Source organism: Alternaria atra (assembly GCF_907166805.1).
Source record: "Alternaria atra isolate CS162 genome assembly, contig: 23, whole genome shotgun sequence".
Lineage (NCBI taxonomy): Eukaryota > Fungi > Ascomycota > Dothideomycetes > Pleosporales > Pleosporaceae > Alternaria > Alternaria atra.
The window spans coordinates 957,656-979,357 of NW_025091321.1; the positions used below are offsets into that span (position 1 = coordinate 957,656).

General features: G+C 51.2%; 9 protein-coding genes across 9 annotated transcripts; 4 read left to right on the top strand and 5 right to left on the bottom strand.

Annotated features, from left to right (window-relative positions):
* Positions 1 to 1,186: 1,186 nt before the first annotated feature.
* Positions 1,187 to 2,464, bottom strand: ALTATR162_LOCUS3900 (uncharacterized protein; the record flags this gene model as incomplete). Its single annotated transcript, XM_043311510.1, has 2 exons — positions 1,187 to 1,935; positions 1,990 to 2,464. The coding sequence occupies 2 exons, from the start codon at positions 2,462 to 2,464 to the stop codon at positions 1,187 to 1,189; spliced, it is 1,224 nt and encodes a 407-aa protein (XP_043167445.1).
* Positions 2,465 to 3,800: 1,336 nt separating this feature from the next.
* Positions 3,801 to 5,016, top strand: ALTATR162_LOCUS3901 (uncharacterized protein; the record flags this gene model as incomplete). The annotated part of the gene is made up of 2 exons (XM_043311511.1): positions 3,801 to 4,413; positions 4,466 to 5,016. The coding sequence occupies 2 exons, from the start codon at positions 3,801 to 3,803 to the stop codon at positions 5,014 to 5,016; spliced, it is 1,164 nt and encodes a 387-aa protein (XP_043167446.1).
* Positions 5,017 to 6,152: 1,136 nt separating this feature from the next.
* ALTATR162_LOCUS3902 (uncharacterized protein) lies at positions 6,153 to 7,229 on the bottom strand (the record flags this gene model as incomplete). The annotated part of the gene is made up of 1 exon (XM_043311512.1): positions 6,153 to 7,229. One exon carries the CDS (start codon positions 7,227 to 7,229, stop codon positions 6,153 to 6,155), a length of 1,077 nt encoding a protein of 358 aa, XP_043167447.1.
* Positions 7,230 to 8,196: 967 nt separating this feature from the next.
* On the top strand, positions 8,197 to 9,693 carry ALTATR162_LOCUS3903 (uncharacterized protein; the record flags this gene model as incomplete). Its single annotated transcript, XM_043311513.1, has 6 exons — positions 8,197 to 8,227; positions 8,279 to 8,426; positions 8,502 to 8,868; positions 8,916 to 9,380; positions 9,484 to 9,532; positions 9,587 to 9,693. The coding sequence occupies 6 exons, from the start codon at positions 8,197 to 8,199 to the stop codon at positions 9,691 to 9,693; spliced, it is 1,167 nt and encodes a 388-aa protein (XP_043167448.1).
* A 1,471-nt stretch (positions 9,694 to 11,164) lies between these two features.
* On the top strand, positions 11,165 to 11,582 carry ALTATR162_LOCUS3904 (uncharacterized protein; the record flags this gene model as incomplete). Its single annotated transcript, XM_043311514.1, has 2 exons — positions 11,165 to 11,405; positions 11,467 to 11,582. The coding sequence occupies 2 exons, from the start codon at positions 11,165 to 11,167 to the stop codon at positions 11,580 to 11,582; spliced, it is 357 nt and encodes a 118-aa protein (XP_043167449.1).
* Positions 11,583 to 12,192: 610 nt separating this feature from the next.
* Positions 12,193 to 13,136, bottom strand: ALTATR162_LOCUS3905 (uncharacterized protein; the record flags this gene model as incomplete). Its single annotated transcript, XM_043311515.1, has 3 exons — positions 12,193 to 12,716; positions 12,786 to 13,020; positions 13,107 to 13,136. 3 exons carry the CDS (start codon positions 13,134 to 13,136, stop codon positions 12,193 to 12,195), a joined length of 789 nt encoding a protein of 262 aa, XP_043167450.1.
* A 584-nt stretch (positions 13,137 to 13,720) lies between these two features.
* Positions 13,721 to 16,549, bottom strand: ALTATR162_LOCUS3906 (uncharacterized protein; the record flags this gene model as incomplete). Its single annotated transcript, XM_043311516.1, has 1 exon — positions 13,721 to 16,549. One exon carries the CDS (start codon positions 16,547 to 16,549, stop codon positions 13,721 to 13,723), a length of 2,829 nt encoding a protein of 942 aa, XP_043167451.1.
* Positions 16,550 to 18,103: 1,554 nt separating this feature from the next.
* ALTATR162_LOCUS3907 (uncharacterized protein) lies at positions 18,104 to 18,586 on the top strand (the record flags this gene model as incomplete). The annotated part of the gene is made up of 1 exon (XM_043311517.1): positions 18,104 to 18,586. One exon carries the CDS (start codon positions 18,104 to 18,106, stop codon positions 18,584 to 18,586), a length of 483 nt encoding a protein of 160 aa, XP_043167452.1.
* Positions 18,587 to 18,921: 335 nt separating this feature from the next.
* On the bottom strand, positions 18,922 to 20,387 carry ALTATR162_LOCUS3908 (uncharacterized protein; the record flags this gene model as incomplete). Its single annotated transcript, XM_043311518.1, has 3 exons — positions 18,922 to 19,655; positions 19,717 to 20,143; positions 20,202 to 20,387. 3 exons carry the CDS (start codon positions 20,385 to 20,387, stop codon positions 18,922 to 18,924), a joined length of 1,347 nt encoding a protein of 448 aa, XP_043167453.1.
* Between the last annotated feature and the right edge of the window lie 1,315 nt (positions 20,388 to 21,702).

Below are 21,702 nucleotides of genomic sequence, written 5' to 3' on the forward strand. Positions count from 1 at the left end.
CCCGATTTCAGAAACCAGCGGATATCTTCCGGTGTAACTTCCATGGCGGGATTGTAGAGGTGTTGGCGCCGAGCGTTTGCCTAGCATAACGCTACGCGAAGCCGAATCTGCTGACCAAGACGATGGTTTGCTGCAGTGAGAGTGTCCCGCTTCGGCCTTTTGTGCTTTGACGGGCATGTTCTGGGATGGCTTCTGCACTTCGCCTTGGATTCCTCTCTCCGTTTCTGACGTCTCCTGCTGCCCTTACCAGCTCTCAGTAGCTTCGTGGCTTCCTCGTGCGCACGATTCTCCTATTTGATATGGCGACCTAGCGCTTGTACAGCCGTCATTGTTATAATCTGCGGATGACAGAGCATCGAGCGAGCAATTTCTTGTGGCGGGATCGTGCTTTGTGGGTTGCGAAGCTCCTTGATGATTTCAGCTTCTGTAGTGTGACGCTTCTCAACCACGCTTGTCGTATCTTCTTTCGATGGTGTGTAGTAGTTGCGGTAACACGCATTGTCAGTAGGAGCTCATCTGAGATAAGGAGTATCAGAAGATGTCCATCGCAGTTTATTTACACACCTAAAAATTGCATCGGTGTATTGCTGCACGTGACAACAGGGACTGCTTACCTATTCACTGGCCTGAGCCAGGGTATGGCGACGTTATGTGATCCTCAGCGCCATTAGACGGTACGGGGAAATCGTGTGTACTATGTGTTGATTCCCCTGCTCTTGTGGCGGATTCGGCTTCGGCTGGCTGACTTTTAGTCCAAGTTGGCACACTAGCCGAGGAAAGGTTTATCAGTTGTCCAATCGATGTTTGGCACGGAGGGTCGGACAAGCCGACCCTCCATGCTCTCAGTTCATAGCGATGGCGTTCCGATGTCGATGTAGGAGCTACGTCTTTGTCAGAGCATAGCTGAAAGATTATATCCAAGCTGCACAGGAGGGTAGGAGGCAAATTATGAAAAACTTGCAGCAATTGCGTGGTAAGCAGTCATCTGAGTTGTTGACTACCCGATGGTATCGACCTCGATAATTATTGACAAAATGCTGCATTTAAAGATAGTGCGTTGTGAACGTGGGGGTATCTAATATATCTTACACTTCATACCGGGGCCGCGGGTGACCCCGCCGCGTTCATACATAGACCCAAAAACTCCGACCCGCATGCTAAGCTTCGACCGTGCTGACCTCATGTCTCATTTACTACTTGTGAGACCTATAAGATCAGGCTCGTTTCCGCCAGCCTTTGTCTTCTTGGCCTCCTTCTCCTTCACGAAATACGTATCCCGCTTCCCATGCAGCTCCTGGTGTAGCAGATCAGTTAAGCTCTGCATCATAGCCGCCTCGGTACTTTGCTTCGTGCGCTGCTTGTCGATGGTGTGGTGTCTGATGAACTGGCCTGTACACTTGCTCGTAATCCATGAATGCTCCGTCAGGCCAGGGTATCCCATCGCATCGTTGCACGGTATCTCGATAATATTGGTACCGTTGGGATTGAAATCGTATCGTATGTATTCCGAAAAAGCCTTCTGCTCGTGTGACCACGCTTGAGCCCATTGTTTGCAATCTGGATAGCGCACACCAGTCGGGCACTCTTTCCATGCGTCTAGCATCTCGAAGGTGTGTGGGAGTGATTGCGCAATCACGACACCAGTGTTGAGGGCAAGCTTTCCGCGGCTGTCTTCGGAGGCGTGTTCGTCACCGTTGAGCGTCTGTCGCGTATCGAAGGGCATGGCAATGCTGGTTTCAGGTGTGATACCCCAGCGATTAAACAGCCATTCGACCGGGACTTCGAGGTGCTGGATCGTGGCATCGGCGTCGATGAAGATTACGAATTTGTACTTCTTGAGGAGAGCGTGGAGAACGTGCGGCTTGACCCATGTGTTGTGCATTCCTTCCATGTCGTGCGCGTTGATAAAGCGGTAGTCGTAGCCGTGTATTTGCGCTATACGATGTTAGTACTACAGTAACGATGCGCAAGTGGCAAGTTTGTACGGACCGTAGAAGAAGTGGTTCATGAAAGCCGCGCTGACCATGCCACCATCACCCTCCGACTTCATCGTCTCCCAGTTCAAACGGTCTTTGTTCCAAAGCTCATTCTTCTTGTCAGGCACCCTGGTATCAATGTCGACAATCAGGATTTCGTTCCTGAGCGCCTCTCTCCACCATGGCGCATCCTCTTTCACCTCGTGTACTTTTCCTGAGGCGTCGGTATATGACGGATCGTCTATGGGATGCCGTATGGATTCGTAGAGCCTGAGAAAGGAGTCGCTGATCGTGGGCTTCCCAAACACCGGACGATCATTATTGCAAACATCGTTGGCTGCCTCCTTGGCTGATTCTTTAATCTTCTCGACCACCTTGGAACCGCTCTCGTGCAGCCCGGCTGTTGTTGAAATTATGAGAATGCATATGATGACAAACACGCCACTAACAATTGCAAGCTTGTTGTACGACATAATAGGGCCCGGCATGATTGTGAGGCCTGGGAGAATTGCCAGGAAAGAACAAGTGAAGTTGGGAGGCAAGTTCAGTCGTGAGAAGCGTGGCTGAGCCAAAGAAGAGGGAGGGGAACCGACTAGTTAGCGGCCAGGTCCCAGCTACAGCCTCGTAAAAGTAAAAAAAGAAGATACCGCAGTTGTTGCCGACTACGCAACATGACCGAGCGAGATGCAGCTATAAAAGGGGTCAAAGCCGTTGCAACTAAGAGACTCCAAGGCCTCCGCTGGTGGCCTAGAAGAACAAATACGTTCCTGCTATAATTACTGGTTCGAGGTGCAGGGCTGAGCCTGCCAGGAAGCCGTTTGTGATGATCGCTGACGCTAAGGGGAGACTTCGCGAAATTGGCGCATAAACTAGTACACTTTAGAAATTAGGCGTCACATCCGCCTGCCGGCGCATCCAGGGTGAAAATCTAACGCGTGCCTCCAAGGCCTCGGAGTAAATAAGCTCCCAGCGATGATTTCATCGCGTTCCGCGTCTCTCCTACCGCCTCCTCAATACCTCATAACTAATAGTGGACGAACTTGTGTCGACGAGGAGTGACTGAAAACATGCCGCTACGATGCACTATGCCAATGGGAGGCATAGCATCATGTCGTACCATACTCGGGTCCACCTGGGCCCCCTGCGCCAAGCAACCTTGAAATCCTTTGGCTCTACAGCAATCTCGCTGCGCCTCCACGAGCCGACCCATCCTCCTGCTCGAGACCACATTGTCGCACACGCTTGGCTAATGCTACTGGGTCTTCTCATGTAGCGATATTGGCACGGATTTAGGCGTCCTCACGTCCTTGGCGAGATTTGTTTTTCTGCAATGGTAGCGCTTACCATGCGCATAATCACGACATACACAGTATCCTTGGATCATATTCCTCTTCAAAATGCGAAGCCTGCATGGACCGGTCAACCTATGTCAGCGTATGAGACCATTTCTGATATGGTCAGCATCCTAGAAAGATGTATCTGGACGTCTTGATAGCGAAGACCCGCAGCGGACAGAATTCATCTATGAGCAAAGGAGCGCAACGAAAGATCATGAGGCAAATGACACTGGATGTCCAACACAAGTGTAGTTCTTGCGTATAATTGCCGGAGCATATTGTTGTCGGCTTACCACTATACCTCGTTATCTATCTTTGCTGACATTCCGGATGTACAGAGTCGTTTCCTGCGATTCGCCCTCTCCTCACGTGAGCTTACAAATGCGCTGCACTACAAAGCAGACACTTCATGCGATGTAGAAATACCTGAAGAATATCGAAATGGCAAGTTGAAAAAAGTCTGTATCTAGATACATTCTTTGGAATCATGACATCAACTACGCGCCCAGTTCGTGCTGCACTCATCGGGCTCTCTTCTTCAGCTGTCACATCGTGGGCTTCGGCCGCCCACCTTCCCGCACTCCTTACTGCAACCGGTCGTTCTAAGATCACCATCACCGCATTGTCAAACAGCAGTACTGAGGCTGCGAAGTCAGCAATCCAAAAATACGGACTTCCAAATGAAACCAAGGCATATGGGTCTCCGGAAGACCTTGCAGCAGATCCAGATATCGATCTCGTGATATGTAACACACGAGTTGATAAACATTTTGAGACAGTCATTCCGAGTGTCAAGGCGGGTAAGGATGTCTACGTCGAATGGCCAATTGCTGCGAAAAGGGAGCATATCAACGAGCTTGTTGATGCGGCCAAGAAGAGTGGATCGAGGGTTGCGGTAGGTCTGCAGAGACGGTGGGCGCCACCGGTGGTGAAGTTGCGAGACGTTTTGAATGGTGGGAAAGGTAGACTGGGTAAAGTGCTGAGCTCAGAGGTTCGTGCTTTTGGTGGTACGAAGGACAGGGAGATCCTGCCTATAGGTTTGAGGTACTTCGCACACAAGGAGGTTGGTGGGAACCCAATCGTGATAGGTGTCGGTCATGGTAAGCGTCATCATCTTCAACAACAAACATCGGTCAGTATTAACGGTATCAGTACTTGACTTCGTACTCTCGGTCGTCGGCCAACTCGACCCGCCATCTATCCACTCTAAAGCACAGATCCAACGCCCTAACGTTCGCATTCGCGACCCCACAACTATGCAAATTGTTGAGAATACAACAACCGACGTCCCTGACCTCCTTTCTGTCCATGCCACTATCACACCCTCGCCCCTTACCGTTCCCAATGCAACGTTTTCATTCCTATTTCGCCGTGGCCAGCCATTTCCTGGTACCCCAGCCCTCACCTGGACCATCAATTGCGAGTATGGCGAGATCCGCGTTACGTCAGCCACGAGTTCGTCTTTCAGATCGAGCGAAAGTGACGGTCCAGTAGTGATTCAGATCCACCACTTCGATACTGATGAAGTGGAAGATGTTGACTGGGATTGGAGCGATATGCAGAAGGAGGTACCGATTGTTGGAAGGGATGTGATGGGATGTCTTTTTGCGTTCGCGGACGGTAATGAGGAGGGAGACGGATGGGTAGGCTTGGAGGATGCTGCGAGTTACGCGCGAACGATCCAAACCTTCTTGGGAGAGTAAATAGTATGACCGCGTGAATTGAGCATAGTGAGTTTGCGCATTCTCACTATCAATTATAAAGTCCGTATGTGTTTGAGGGGCCCTTGATGTGGTTCGAACGATTGAACCGAAGTTTGCTTGAAATCCAGCAGAGGGTGATGATCTTATATCAAGCGGGGAGCGTGTAGCATCTCTAGAACTTACGGTCATGGCGAAGGATGAACTATGCAGATTAGTACGTGTGCACGTCTGTTTCATTACGAGTGTATCTTCGGGTGGCTCAATAGGACGTCATCGAGTAGCAACTTGTGTCGAGAATGCCGAGCTCAGTCCAGCGAGCAGCGCAGACGTGTGTGATCGATCCGGCCGGAATAATCATTACATCAATCACTGGCATGGTCATAGCATTCAATCGCTCCTGACGACGAAGAGTCACCTAAGAATAACAGCGAGGACGTGGAAGAATCTGGCGATTATAATAGCGATAGCAGCAGCGATGATACGTTCAGAGCTGTACGTCGATCTGAAGCGGCAGCAGCTCATCGCAGTGCCATAGTGGGAACTGATGCGGAATGTATGTAATAGTAAATCACATTTAGAGTTCTGAATGAACACAAAACGGGTCATGGAAGCGCCGATGGAGAAGAGAATGATGATCGCGAAGCCCCCAAAAACTTCCACGGAGACTCAGACGACCAGAAGAAGGAGTGGTGTGGGTTAGAGGCGGTACCTATCGCACGCGTAATCCCGACCACATTGAAGCCATCCAGCAAGCTAGTATGATGCATAAAATGCCTCGTCGCGCAACCGCGTATTGCCATCTAGAAGATTACACATCACGTGGCGAGAAAGAAGGAGAAGAAGGCGTTGACGCAGTGGTCTCTGATGATGGGTGGGTCGCAAGATCGCATCGGCAAAAGGAAGAGGAGATGGTATTTGATTATGATATGGACATGGATTAGTAGGATGAGAGGATTTTATGCGACAAGTAAGGTGGCTCTGGATATGATACGGTCGAACCGAATGATCACAGTGACTTGGTCGCATCCATATAGAGTGCCGTATGGTGCTATTATCCTGCATTGCTCGATGGATCTGGATTGTTCAAAGCTCCAAGGAAACCCGAGTTGTTGCTTCTTCAAGATCTATCCTCTTTTTTAAGCTTGCTTCAAAACTAATGGTTTTGCGCCGACCTTTTCCGCTTCCGCATTCAGCGCATCAACTTCCGCTTGAACCAACGGAATACCACTCTTCTCTCTTTCCTGCTGTTGTAACTGTTCAAGCTCGCCTGGGAAATAAATTCTTTCCACCCCGGCTGCCTTCTCAGCACCTGTGACCCTATCGTACAAGATCTGCATCCTTTCTCTGAAGTCCTCCAAGCTCATGAAAAGGTCTGGTTTCACGGCGACGAGGAAGTGACCGACGTCTGATGGTCTGGACGGATCGTACGGATTGGTTACATCGCCTGCAAACGCTGATCCGGAGAGCACACCAGAGAAGACGTCCATCATAACAGCTAAGCCAGAACCTTTGGGACCACCCATGGGAAGCATCACGCCACCATCGAGTGCTGCTTCTGGGTCATCGGTTGGCTTTCCATCTTTATCCAATGCCCAATCTAGAGGTATCTTCTCTCCCCTCCTCTTTGCTTTGTATATCTTTCCTCTTGCAGCAATCGATGGTGCCATGTCCAATACGAACGGCTGATCTTTGCCAGGCGCGCCACAGGCGATTGGCGAGACACCCAGCAGCTTACTCTTTCCACCCCAAGCCGGCAAAGCCGGACTTGAGTTCGTGAACACTAAACTCATCATATTGGCATCGAGCGCCTTCTGCACTACCCAAGCACTCATACCAAAGTGATTGGAATGCTTGATACTAGCCATGCCGATACCGTACGTCTTCGCAGATTCGATACACGCAGCCATGCCGGCGTCGGCGGCGAGGAATCCGAAGCCATTGTTTGCGTCCACCTGGGTGACGACTGGCGTTACTTGAGTGACAGTCGGTGTTGCGGCGCTGTTCAAGACGCCTTGGCGCACGCGCTCCATGTATGAAGGGATTCTGTTCATGCCATGGGTGTCAACGCCACGGAGGTCGGCTGCGATGAGACATTTGGCGACAATGTTGGCATTTTCGGGGGCAACTCCGTTGCCAACCAGAACTGCGGTCACGAATGATCGTGCATCCTCAGCACTGACGTATGATTTAGTGTCTCTTGAATGTTCTGCCATGGTTAAGCTGGAAGGTCGAGGCTGCCAAGGCGAGGTGAAGTGATTAAGACTGCTTGGAATGCTTGTCTCGTGTTTTATATCCTTCCACAACTATACAAGTGACTCACAATGCTCGACGATTGTTTTGATTAGCGATATCCCTGTGTTGTGTGGAGATTCCCTGGAGGTGCGTCTGAGTCAGCCGCTTTGTAGAAACTAAAACGGCGACGTCCCCACTCTTCTCCGCAATCTTCGCCGTCTCCATTCGAATCCACAAACTTCAGCATGGAGGATCCATAGCTTTACATCGAACCTAGATCTCTACACATATGGTCGGACGCTTTTGAAAGACGCATCGCATGCATTCGGAGTTAATCGCAAATGACCTCTAGCTAATCGCTGATTGGACGGAGCGTAGTGGACGACGATGATAGCATCTGGACAAGCAACATTCGCCGATACTAAGTACTATTCTTTACTATCGGCAGTTGATCGAAGCCTACATTTTCCGGTCGATTGTTCCTTATATGCCCCTTATATATACTCTTCCTTGTGGCTTCTCCAAGCTCAGGCGGCGGCCAGCATGCATAACCCACTGCTGCACTCTTCTGAACTTCAACAGATACATTTTGTCTTGCATCGCAGTATTGGATGTGTTCGGGCAAGCTCGATGTATAAGACAATGACATCCGGCTCTGGAATGTGTCTCAACCGCAAGTAAGACCCTAGTTTTGAAATGATCTTAGCACTTGTCTCTCACCGGTCGCGCCTAGAGCTTTCTTCCTGTCCCGACGAGGAAGTGGAAAGGGAAAATCCGTCATTGATGGTGATTTCTATCATAAAACACCGCCGTCGTAACTTCCTCTTTGCTTGCCAAGCCGCACCTGTTTGTTCATAACAAGTGCACCTGCACTCGCATCTCACCACATACCGCCTCAACCCGCCTACTCATTCGCGCCCAAACCGTCCAATCCTCAAAATAGACAACATGGACGACGGAGGCCCTAAATGGCGTCTTGGTGGGTTCGGCGCGTCATCTCTTACTCAAACGTTTGGCTAACAATTTGAAGAGCAAGCGAAAGGTGGTCAAGCGGTCTGCAACCAGGCCGCCTGCAAGCGCAGCAAGACCAAGATTGTGAAAGGCGAACTACGTATCGGTACGCACACGCTTTACGATGATGGGACGTCGTCTAGGTGGTACATGGCCTGGCGCCACTGGTGAGTAATCTACATGCATCCGGAACCCCATGAACTCAAGATAGTGGTCAACGAGTCGTACTGACGCAACACCAGGGGCTGTGGCACCAAGCAACAGATAGCAGGCTTGAAGGAGACTACCGGCAACGACCCGACAAAAGCACCTGGCTATGATCGACTCAGCCCGGAGAGTCAAGAGCAGGTCCGACTAGCCTTCGAGGAGGGCAAGCCTGTCGACAAAGACTTCAAGGGCATCCGCGAAGACCTCGCCCAGGACGCTCGGGGATACGCTAAAGAGTACACGAATGTGAGCTTCTACAAAGTCGATGTTGCTAGCCGCGCGTGTGCTTGCCGTGGCGGCGACTGCCTCGACAAGAACGTGAAGATCACGAAGGGTGAACCCAGGCTTGGTCTCTCCGTTCCGTTCGATGAGGAGCACGAATCTATGGTCTACAAGCACTGGGTAAGTTCCTCTTCAAGACTCGTGAGTCAAGACTAACGTTTGATTAGCAATGCATGTCCGCCTACGACCTGGAACAAGTAGTAATTCGGGCGGGCGAAGACTCCATTGACGGCCTTGACTCTCTTCCCGCAGAATTCGAGGAAATTGTGACCAAGACGTTCGAGACGGGTAAGATCGTCGAGCCACCGGAGCGCATGACCGACCCGCCCAAGAAGCCAAAGAAGGCGAGAGTCAAGAAGCCTGTGGTGGAGGTCGAAGAAGTGGCTGATGCGCCGGACGCAATCGAGAATAACTCTGCAAAAGGTGTACCTATTGCTGTCCATATTGAAGAAGCAAAAGGTGATCGTCCTGTCGAGCCTATAAGTGCAACAGCTTCAGCGCCTAAGCCTAAGAAGTCGCGAGCGAAGAAGCGTCCCATCCCGGAAGTGGATGCGAGCAGCGAGGATGAGGCTGAGTACATCCCCAAGAAGTCGAGGAGCCGCTCAGTTCCATTCAAGGAAGCTATCGGCCCCGTATAGGCTTGAATCGTACATCTCACAGCGAATATATGATGTGGTAGGAGACATCACAGGAAGAGTGAGATGGCGATGAGTACGAGAACGACAAGACAACAAGCGAAAGAACACCTACAAAGAGCACATATACATAGCTGAAGTAATCTATAGTAAGCTTCCTCCTGATCAGCAGATGTGCAGATATCGTTCTGATGGTTGTGAAGTTATCAGCAGCGGTCTCAAGCTTGGCATTCACCTCGCGCAAGAAATCAGATACCTAGGCAGCTCTCCGTCATTTAACCCTTCGTACTCCTATTATACAATGGTTTGAACTGACCGTGTATGCATTGCCCACGGACCAGGTTATCCGGTCATGTAAGATCTCTGCATATGCAGACACGCCTAGTATGCGAACCTGGATTTACCCGGTCATCTCATCATGGCGTAGGTCCAACACCAATGATCATATCTAGCCTAGCGTCTTTCTGGAATCGAGAGTCAGGAAACCAGGCTTACGACAAGGTAATCATGCTGTAAGTACGTATCACCTCGTGAGTCTCCTGTCTACGCAGACCGATGGTAGCATCTCGCACGTGGAAGTGTAACCTTCGGTCAGAAACCGGCGGAATTGACTGTGCATGCTGCAAGTGCAATGCGGTAAGCGACACTAGGATTGCTGATAGGATCGGCCCGCCAGGTGCTTATGGCCCAAAGGCTAATTTGCGGAAGGCTTGTTGAGCGCTGGGCACGCGAAGTTGCTAGCTTAATTTGTAGAGCCTCTCGCGCTCTCAGCACCTCATATGAGCTGACTTCGAGTTACAGAGCAAATATTCTCTGCGAATGGTCAATCCGATGACGGCTCTCCGTTGGGTACGAAACAGACTGTAAGATGAGCTTAGATCGAGATTGACGAATCGACTACCAATATGTTGGGCTTATCTAGCACTGACTTCTGTATGTGAGTCGTGTGAGTCTTCATTGGGCAGTCGTCACTGCATGCAAGAGTTGGGACTTTCGTTGGGTCAGAGTCCCCATCACCAAGGTGCATGGTAGACGCGCCTATGACTCCACGAGTCAAACACGCCACGGCTGATTCAAGCTTAGCACTTCCTTATGCACATCGAGCATGTCTTAACATCTTTCTACCATAATCCTATAAATCTCTACGATGGCTAGAATCTTTGGCTTGTTCAAATGTGGTGCATGAGAAGCTTATGGCAACCTTGGAATCGTGCGGCTCACCAGAATCGGCTCGGCGCCGGCACATCTCACCGTAGGCAACTGGCCTTGTCTCGCGATTGGCATCATCTACTTCGTACCTATAGCAATCTCCTATGGTCCTGAGACTTCTTCAATGAGCACTGTGCGCTGCTCAGAGCTCAACCCGCTTACTGCATATTCAACTATCATATTCCACATTGTGCAAGAAGATTATCTGCTAGAGCAAGCCACCAGCAACTCAGGCAGCTCACTAATATCTCTGTTGGTATCTGAAAGTAGATTTGACACTTTGCTGACGCAGATGGTCATGCGTGGGGTACGCCGTGAAGCACTGTACACCCGAGCTCTTATCACCAACAACATCAGCACATCGAAGCATGTGGCTACGACTTCCCGATCATCCGAAGAAGTGCTGTTGTTGCAAGATGTCTGCCTCGCGGAATGGAGTTGGCTCCAATCTGGAGGTGAGCTGAAGTATAAGAAGGCATTTTCCTCCCACTCTTCCTTGCTCTCATCTTCAGCACACAATCACAATCTGTTGTATCCACTCTACGCACTTTCCAAATACTTCATTCGTCAACATGTACGCCTTCACCATCATCATCGTCGCCGCCCTCGGCCTAGCTACCGCTTCCCCAGCCTCCGACTTCTCATCTCGCCAGGTTGCTGCCGTTGCTTCTGTCGACCGTTCTGCTGGTCCGGGCTGCACTGGCACTATTTGCAACAAGGCTGGCTCTGGTGATCTCCATGCTGGATGCAACGCCATCACCGACTCTTGCCAAGCAAGCTTGAGGCTCAACTACGCGAACGCTGGTTGTAAGGGTAAGCGTCTTTTTGATGCGAAAAGAAGAAAACAGATAACATAACAGCTAATCGGATACAGTGGCCATCTGGACCGACGCAAAGTGCACCAGCGTCACTCAATTTGCTAACGTCACTACGCCTGGCGAATGCTACGCTCTTGGCCCGCCTATCAAGGGCATCTCTGTTACCTGCTAGAATCTTCGCAGCAAGAGACGACGCTGTATGGAACCAAGACTTGGGCTTGGCTCACGATGGAGAGTTCGATCTTTGGAGTAGGTTTTGCCGCAAGGCACGGAGAGGCTACATGACTGTTATCCAACATAGCGGTCTGACGTAGCAGCTTGTAGCAATTTTCATCACACCACCTTAAATGTAGATGTCCAAGTCCTACTACATGTGAAGATTTGTGACGATAATCATGTACAGTCTCACATGATGTTGCAACTAGTTAACGAATCTATCATCAAACCAAGGTATGGGGCTGTGAGACCGAGCACACCCATACCATACCTATGGAAGTAAACGTTTGTTGGTGAGGCCCGAGTTCGCTAGTGTCAGTCCTCTGCAGGCCAGAAGTTGGAAGTGGTCTTGATTCTGATAATAACATTATGTCTTTGGTCTTATCTGGCAGCCTTTTACTGTTCGTGATTACTCTCTTTCTCTTTCCTTTTCACGTTTCACTTGTGTTTGCAAAAGACATTGGGTTTGCGTGGAAATAAGTTTCCTGCTTTATGTAGGGAATATTATAGTCACAGCGAGAGTGAGGAAACGAGAGCACGTTACTGCCAACATACATTTTGCTCTCTCAGAGCTTGGCTCCAACAACACTGCCGCCGTCTAGCGCAATAGTAGCGCCATTGACATAAGAACCTGCCCGACTCGAAAGCCAAATGCATGTGCCCGCAACATCCTCCGGGCTACCAATTCGTCCCAACGGTATCCCGCTCTCAATAACGTCCTTGAACTTTTCTAACGTAGCCTTCATCATCTTGCTTTGGAACGGGCCACAGGCAATGGTGTTGCTCGTGATGCCACGCTTGCCCAAGTGACTCGCCAGTACTCTGCTCATATGGTGGAGACCAGCTTTGGAAGCGGAGTAGGCGAACGTCTCGAGTGCGGGAACGCGCAGACCGTCCACGCTGCCGATGTTGATGATGCGTGCTGGAGAGCTTGGGGTAGAAGCTGCTTCGAGAAGGGGTGTGACGGCTTGCGTGAGTTGGAAGACGCGTTTTAGGTTGAGGTTGAGGACGCGGTCCCAGGCTGCGGCGGGGTACTTGTCGTAGGATTCGCCCCAGTTGCTACCGCTGTTGTTGACGATGACGTCGAGCTCTAGGATTTGTTAGCCCTTGTCGCATTGCGACCTCGTTGCCTGCTCGAGGCTAGACGCTGGAAACGTACTTCCTGCCCGCTTTTTCAATTCTTCGGCGATGTTCTTAGCGGCATCTTCGTTGTAAAGATCTGCTGCGATGTAATCGGCCTTGCCTTTGCCGAGCGCATTCAACTCCTTGCACGCTTGCTCGCAGGCTTTCGCATCGCGGGACGATATGTATACTGTAGCGCCATTCTGAACGAAACCCTCGCTGATCATGCGGCCGATACCTTTCGCTCCGCCTGTAACGAGGACTATCTTGCCCTGTGTATTCATTAGCCATCATTCCGAAGGTACCACTCGTAGTATCCATTCTCAAGCTACCTGAGTAGCTACCGATGCGAACGTACTTTGACATCAAAGAGAGAGCTGTTATCCATTTTGAAGAGCTGGAGATGTTGTAGGAGAGAGAAATTGAGCGAAAGTGAAGACGTGGAGAAACATTGCGACAGACGGGTAGAAGGTCGTCATCGGGAGCTCTTCCGGAAGCAGAAAGCTGGGGTTGAGCCGAGGCTCGGTATATTGTTATTCCCTAGCGCTCTCCAAACTTCCAACTGAACATGGCATCACATCGATAAAAGATCATAAGGGTTAAACATCCTCAGCATGCTACCAGGCTCAAGAGATTTTTGCCTGGTGGAACTTATAAGTTCATGAATCAGTGAATCCGGGTCTACGGGATGGAGGATGCGCGAGAGTTTATGGTGGCGGATAAGGTAATGCCAGATGTCGTGACGAGGGGTACTTTGCTAGTGCTTTGGTGCGCAGCATCGTAGATGGAGATATTTCAGAGTCAGTGGATGATTTTTCGAACGTGTTATGATATTGATTTGGAATGAAGTGCGCAGGCTTCACAGCAAAACTCGGTACTATAGATGAGAAAAGCAGAACATCAATGGAGCTGAGGTAGTAATAATCCTCTTCTTTTTCCCATTAGACCTATATAAACAGTCCCGCTATAACGTCACTCATAGGTATACCAACTGTTCTTCAACTCTCTCATTGCATCTTCTGCCTCCGCGTACTTCCTACTTCCCTTCGGCGCATCACCTAGCCACTCGACTATCTGCTTCTTGTTCTTCATATACTTGGACTCGGCCCTCTTCCTCTCTCTCGCTTGGCTCTTAAGGTATGAATAGTCGTCATATTTTAGAGTTTCCCTCCAAACCTCGCGCATCCTCTTGCTCCACAAACAGCAGCTTGATCCGACATCTGGATCCTCGCCAGGGACTAACTGGATCGACTTGTTGAACAGGTGCGGTATAGGAGACGTTATGGACTTGGATTGGGTGGCAGGCCAGATGAGCTCGTCGTAGCATTGTTCACATACTGTAAACTCAGGTAGAGAAGGGATGAAGTGCCATGGTTTACGGAACAAGGTCTTGGACCTTGCACACTCACCCTTGAAGGAGTTTTCACGAACTAACTTGATGAAGCGGTTCAGATCGGGTAGTCGGCCGGACGACTCAGCCTCTCTGTCGAGTTCCACGAGCAAGTCCAGATATTTCGCAAACCGGGGGGAGCTTGTACGCAAGCTGCATTTATCAGAGGGATCCACGTATCCGCGTGAAATCTTGGTGAAGCAACCCCGAAGAGATGGCAACAAGGCCTCAATCATCCTTCTGTCACTTGAGCATATAGCAAAGTTGGCTACATACGTGCCGTTGCTTTGATCTGGAATCCCATACCAGCTAACGTTGCGTTCTGTGCCAGCTTCACGATCTCCAGGGCACGGGCTGGCTACGTAGTCCATGACATCAGCAATTGCGTAGATCAGATCGAGCGATTTGCGACGTTGCTTGACTGTGAGTAGCCAGGCAAGGCGTGTCCATGGGCTGCTGAAGTCACAGGCCCGCTCGACCGACCAATCACCCAACCAGATTTGCTTGAAGTCCACTTCAAAGGGGGTCCCAGCAAAGACGCCATCATAACAACTAGGGCAGATGTTGAAGTTCTTGTATCCTTGAAGAGCGTACCAATCATCGTAAGGTCCAGTTTTGGCAGCTCTCGGGCAATCAGGAAGCGGTCTGTCCATAGAGGCAGTCCGCCGAGACGATCTCTCACGGCGACCGTCTTGCGAGCGAATACTGTCTGACCTGGTTCGTCTCGCACGCGCCGGCTCCTCTAATGTATCAGCATCCTGCCTCCTTGGCCGGGAAGGTATGTCTCTTGTATATGGTGAGCCAGAGACAGACGGCGACGTTGCTCTCGGGATGTCCACATAGCTTTCTCTCGGCGAACCAACAGTGGAGTGATCGAATTGATAGTGCTCCTCTGGTGGCATGAAGGCGTCGATGAGCTGATCATCTATCGGGTATGGCAAAGTGGAATCGGCAGTTGATGGTCTCGCTGGAGATGGACTTTGAACATCGATCCGAGGCCTCGGAAGCGGCATGGTCTCGTACCTGCCATATCGAGAGGGTTGTTTTGACCTGTCACCGGCAGGCGCAGGAGGATAGGTAGAGTGCCAATCTGCCTCCGATATGGGCACCCGACCACGGCCCGGCGAAGAAGGCTGGAATGTAGTTGAAGAAGATAGGGGAGAAGCTGGTCGAACGCCACCGCGAGACGAGGGTCGAGATTCTGGATGAGAGTCGCGTAATCGTGTGGGTAGTTGAGGCGAGGGTGCGCACTGCGATGGTGAGGTCGGTCTGGACAATGGGTGCGAACCGTCAGCATAGATGGTATCAACGGGCACAGGTCTCGATTTCCTTGTACTGCTGTTGATAGAGGACGAAGACGAGCGCGGTGACTGAGTGCTCGAGTGTTCCTTGAACGAGCCTGACGAATCACCCTTACGTATCGTCGGCAGTGGACGCTGCCCCGAGTCGCGCCGCCGCGATTGAGGCCTCTCCTGTGTATCTCGCAGGTTTGTCCTTAGATCCTCCCTTTGTAAGTCGCTCTTTACAAAGCTGTAACGCGCGGGCTTTCGTTCGGTTCGCAGGTGAGTTGTGCTGTCGGTTTCGGAGTCTGAGTCGAATACATACTCCTTCTTTGAGGATCGCGGCGTCGTGTAAGAGTCGTGTCGGCGTTCATTTGGTCTCGGTCTCGATGGTTTACTCTGTGCATCCCTAGTATCGCGACTTGGATCAGATCTAGGATGAGCGCTATCCGATGGGGTCATGGGTTCTGGAGAGCGCATGTACTCTGTAGCCGAAGGCGTACTAGGCTCTTTCTGGGGCTTGGAATAACCATAGGGCATCCTCTCTCGCTCAGTGAACAGAGGGGGGTCTGGGACGTCAGTGTGGATGTGCGACATGCCCCCACGCTCAGCAAAGCTCCTCCGGCGACGATCGCGAAGCGTGCTGGTTTTGTACGCGCCATCATGGTCGGTGCTGGATTCAGGCACGAGTACAAAGCGGCGGTCATGGTCTTGTGCGACTCTCGGCTGCTCAATCTCGTCCAGGAGAGCGTCCTGATCGACGGTGCCCCGCGTGTTGATCGGCGGCTCACCCTCGGCCTGTCCTGACGACCCCACGAACGACGGCGCCTCTTTTGCTAGCGCCTCCCTCTCGTCCTCGACGCTTGGAGATGGCGGCCATGTCCTCTTTTGCATGTGTGACCTGTATGAGTACGGTGCGGGTTGTCGAGGTGGGGAAGTGCGGGGTTCGGCGCTGTAGGTGCTGTAGGACGAAGTATACGGATTGCTTTGACGCATGTCTGCCAGCTGCTCGCGAGCTTCAGCTAGAGTCTGGTCATGCCGCGAGTAGGCATAGGCGTTGGTGTCGCGAGATGTATAGTGAGAGTCATGGCGCGGGCGCTGGTAGTATCGGTTATTGTGTTCGTAAGACATGTATTGTGTACGTGAGAGATGGTCAGGCGAGCAGGGTGAGACTAGTGTCTATCTTATGCATTCAGCTTTGGCGACTAGCTAGGGCGGCTTCAAGAGTAACAAGGCGAATATAGAGGAGAGGGCAGGTTTACATAGCACGGCAACAACCGACATGTTGCATGTACAAAGATGCTTGGTGACGCATGGAACCGTCTGTGAATTGCGGGTCGCGCCTTCTTCGCGCCTTCGCCCTGCAAAGTCCCCACCGCCGGCGGACCCTTATTTGTTCGCTTCAGGACCTGTACAGAACGCCCACCGCCTGTTCGCCCGTCTTCGCCCAGCACAGATACCTAGGTAGTACCTTGCAGGTACCGTCACAGGTACAGTCAACTTCATTCTGCAATTGCTGCTATCATCATCCAAGTGTTGGGTCTGAACTATCCATGTGTCGTATTCAGCATCGCACGCGCTCTCTCTCTAGCACCTTCCAAACCCTTGCCCGAGCAGAAATAGCAACATTCGCCATGATGCTACGATAAAGTGACACTATGACTTCACGATACATAAATGCACTTTTTCTCTCTATAGATCCCTAAACTTATCATGCCTTACGATTGGCGAATGTCTTGTGTTACATCGCCTAGGAGTCCCTCATGTGGGACCTCACCATGTTCTGCCCTGTTACTTGCAACTATACAACGTGTTTTCTTCATATCATCCCCTATCCTCGTGTTTAATAGTGACATATACAGCTACTTCATGCCCACCTCAGGTAGCAAAACTGCCCTCTCCGCACAACCGGCCGCCTCCGGAAAAGCGGTAAACGGCACTCTAGCACCGCCACAACATCTGCAGCCACCCTTACTAGTCTCATCACGCGCCTCACCACTGTCCCAACCCTTTACAGCATCATATCAAGCGTAATTGCCATACTTTTCACTCTTTCTGTTCAATAATAATACTAGACCATAAGGCGCACGAAACCTTCTAACGTCTTCGGACGGCCGGTCACAGTCGGCCTCGCGCCTCAATCCCCTACTACTAGTACTGGGACTAATGCCACCGGTAAGCTGCTCCAGAAGCTCAAGGCCTAGTGAAGCTCTCACCGGGTATGCGGCTCTGCTCGTACATGAAGGAATACACCTTAGCTCTTTTTATGATCACGTAAAGATTCAGAACGAAACGTAGCCTGGCGCGTGATGCATATAGCTGCAGGCAGTGTGGCTGTGCAAGGCATCTTTTCCGGAAGCCGCCGATGACGGAGTAAGCAAACACCGATATAAAAGGAAGGACCCGGGAACCTGAGGTTGTAAACACCCTGAAATGGATACTCTTCTTGGTAACTCCGATAATTCCAGCTCACTTACCCAGAATACCGTTTTTTTTTTTCATTATGCCTAAGCCCGGTAACTCCATATGGATGCGCTGTAGACACGGCGTTGGAAACAAAGGACCGGCCTGTTGTCGCGAGTAGAAACTGAATGCACATATATAAAGGGTGGCGAAAGGTAGGATATTGTAAACCAAGTCAGAAATCGATTCAGATAGACGACAAACTTCATAGCGAACGCAATCATGGCCGACAAACCTCTCCTCCCCAACCTGACCCCCCGCGAGGCAGTCGCCGACACTCTCCACCGCTGCATCCTAGGGCTCGACAGCAACAATCGCCCTCTTGTGGAATCTGCATGTCTAAAATCAACTGAGATGACGTTTACATACGGCCCATCTGGAAACCAAGCCACCTTGACCGGCTGGGATGCCATAAGTCCCATGTTCGATCGTGTCTTCAGTCTCATTACCACACATACCGTGAGCAACATACGCATTGAGCTGGAAGACGACAGTGCAAGTGCGGCGCGTATGACGGCACATGTGATTTCTTATCATGTGAGGGAGGAAGAAGCATTTGTCGAGGCTGATACCAGTTACACGGCGAGTTCCTTATATGACATCGAGGTTATCAAGGATAACATTGACCAAAGACTGTGGAAAATCAAGACGTGGAAGGCTACCATGTTGTGGACAACTGGGGATATCAAAGTGCTGCATCCATGAAGATATAATCTGCATTTCGACTATATAAAAGAAACTTTTCTCATACAATTATTCCAATGTCATCATCTTTTCTGTTGTCTTTCTTAGAACATGACGAAACACCTGTCGCATGGAAAATATGTCTCCAATCCAGACGCCAGCGCCGAACCAACATAAACCCATTAATTGCTATCCTCACACAGACCAAAGTTTTGGGCGCACATGTGTCGTGTGCACATGTACTAGGGTATCAAAAGCAGCTTGTATACAGCCAAAAGGGGGGGTTGAGAAGAAATCGCTTGATGTCGCATGGGATTGAGAAGATTAAAAAGTTGGCTGGTTAAGAGTTGTCGGCCTTAGAAGTAGTTGCCCTTGGGAATGGCACAGAAGATACCGACAGCTACAGCGGAGATGATGAGAGCGCCGATGATAGCCTGAATGAAGATGGTATCCTGGATTTGGCGGAGAGCAGGTTCCTGGACCCAGACTTCGCGGTCAAAGACCTTGCGGACAACGTTGCGCTTCTCGTACCGGGCGACCCATGGCTCGTCTTCCCAGGAGTTACTCGATGCATGTGAGTCGACGCTCTGGAAAGAGTCGGACTTGAAGTCGTAGCTTTGCGGCTCGTCATCGGATGCGAATAGCTCCCATGGACGCAGATGTCGGTGATGCATGCCGTGCAGGACAACACACATACCCTTCCATGCTGCGATCAATGTTGAGATACCAATGAAGAAACCGATGAGGGAGATGACGCGCCACGCACGACCAGCGCTGCTGAGAGTAAGGATAATGGCCACAATCAGACCAGCAACGATCCCGAAGATACCGAGACCACGAGCGAAGATGACACGAGGACGGTTGCCATTGCAAATGGTCCAGCGGATAAAGTTTGGGTGCGCTTGGCAACGGAGCGACCACTCCACAGTCGTGATAACATCACTGAATGCGGACGGGTGCGTTGTGTTCTGTAGAGCATGCAGCAGTGCTGTACGCTCCTTCGATGAGAGGTTCAGCTGGCGCGATCCATTGTCGGCAATGTAGATGGAGATGATACGGTTAATCTCCTCTCGGTAGGGTTGGACAGAAACTGTGGCGGATGAGCGAATGGACACCAAAGAAGAAAGAAAATTAGCAAAGGATATACTCACGTGGTTTCCACTTTAGTCCTGCGTTATCAAACGCACCGGCAGCACGTTGAGTGTGGTCAACTTTGCCGGTAGTCATGCTCTCATCGTACGAGTCAAGAGAGTACTCGCGTCCAGGCTCGACGCTGGTAGGCGTGCGAGGGGGAGTGAAGAAGGGGTTGTTGCTGCCCTTCTCGGATTCAGCGACCTTGCCCTCGTTGGCGAAGTCGGTTCCTCTAAGAATGGCGGCAGCGTCGGCATTGAAGCCTACTGGGCTTGTCTTGATGTCCGAGGTCTTTTCGCCAGTCCATTCGGGTGACAGAACCTTCTCGCTTTCCGGTAGCGCATTGAAGCGCTTAACGTAGTCGCGGTACCAAAGGAAAAATTGCAGGTTTTCTGCCGACAGCTCAATGTATTTGAGGAAGTTCATAAAGTCGCGGACAGTGCAAGGCTGGCAAGCGTCAGTGGTGGTACTTGTGACGATGATGCATAGAAGAGTATATACTTACAGGGCAAGCACCGCCAGCGATGATGGTATCAAAGGACAAGGCCTCGGGGATACCGTTGGACATGCCGCTGCTGCCAGACCTGACTGATTCCTCGATTGACTTTCGCTGGTGTTCGCCTGAGGTAGTAGAGGCAGTACCGGGGCGAGAGACTCGCTCCGGGCGACGGTAGGACAGTGAGTAAACCATATTGAGCAGGCTCTGGGGTGGGGATCTGATCGGGGAGGAACGTGGTGATGTTGCGGGGCAGTGACGACAACGCTTATCAAGTCGCGTGGTCGTTTGTGGGAGATGGGCAGGAGCAACCGTTGACACGCACCGAGCCGCGCGTGGAGATGGAATGCTATATACCTACTCGATGGATGGGGCGAGTGGAGTACTGAGATTGAGCTAAGGGAAGATTTGGATAAGAGCTACTTTGGTAGTCGTCCAGTAGTCCAGCACAGAGACGGTCTTCTGTAAGGCTGAGTAGTAGCGTGGGCCCGACTAGTAAGGGCGAACAGACACTTGGGACGGAGGTAGAGGAAGTTTACGCCGTGCGTCTCAAGAGGTTCAAGTAGGTAGCGATGCGATGTTTATACCCAAATCTCAGCATGGCCATATACCCATGCCCACCTAGGTCAGAAAGCGCTTCATTCGTGGCAGGCACATGGCTCTCCACCTTCACTGCTTCCTGCCGCCTACGGGCATATTCCCAAATGAGAGTCGCCTGTAGCGTGGGAACGTCAACGCCTGGTTGCACATGGGATCCTCGAGGCCGCCAAAGGATAGGCGCGCCCCACAGCGACCATGGACTGCAGCACCGCGACAAATGACAGAGGCTAGCAAACCGGGACCTCAAGATGTGCACTAGGGCCACGCGCCGTGAGGAGTCGGTAATCTGGGCAGAACCCGTGTCGATCGTCTGGGCCCGGCTTAGCCCCCTTCTCTATTTGCAAATCTCTGCTCTGTTTGCCAGCCTTCTGGCTGTGTAAAACACACCATGGCGCCGACGGTCAAATGCCATATTGCGATGCAGCCGTTGGGAAATGAAGACTCGACACGCCCACCTTGTCAGATGTTCTTGGTGTTCTAGCGGTACCAAAGACACCTCAACGCTCGCAAGTGCGGGTGGAGAACCGAAGCGAGCGACAGTCACAACGCTACTCTGAGAAGCTGCAAGAGCTGCAGAAACGCGGAGTGACGTTCTCTCAGACAGCCACAATGTTCCTTTAGACAGCCACAGATTTCATAATTGCACGCGATCGACGCTGCATGCATAATGCTAGCAGCAGACAAACGCCAACAATCCAATCAGCAGCCCTCATCATCGTGATTAGCGGTCAGGATGCGCGTATGCAGCCTTCGTCCGCTTCGCGCTCGGCCTCAAGTCGTCACAACGCGTACCAAACTCTGCGACACATCGCTTCGCTTAAGCCTGGCCACTCTCCAACAGCTCATCGCCAAAAAGTTTGCTTCGCGCCCTCGCCATCTGGAGTAGTTTTGTGGCTTGCGAGTCAGTACG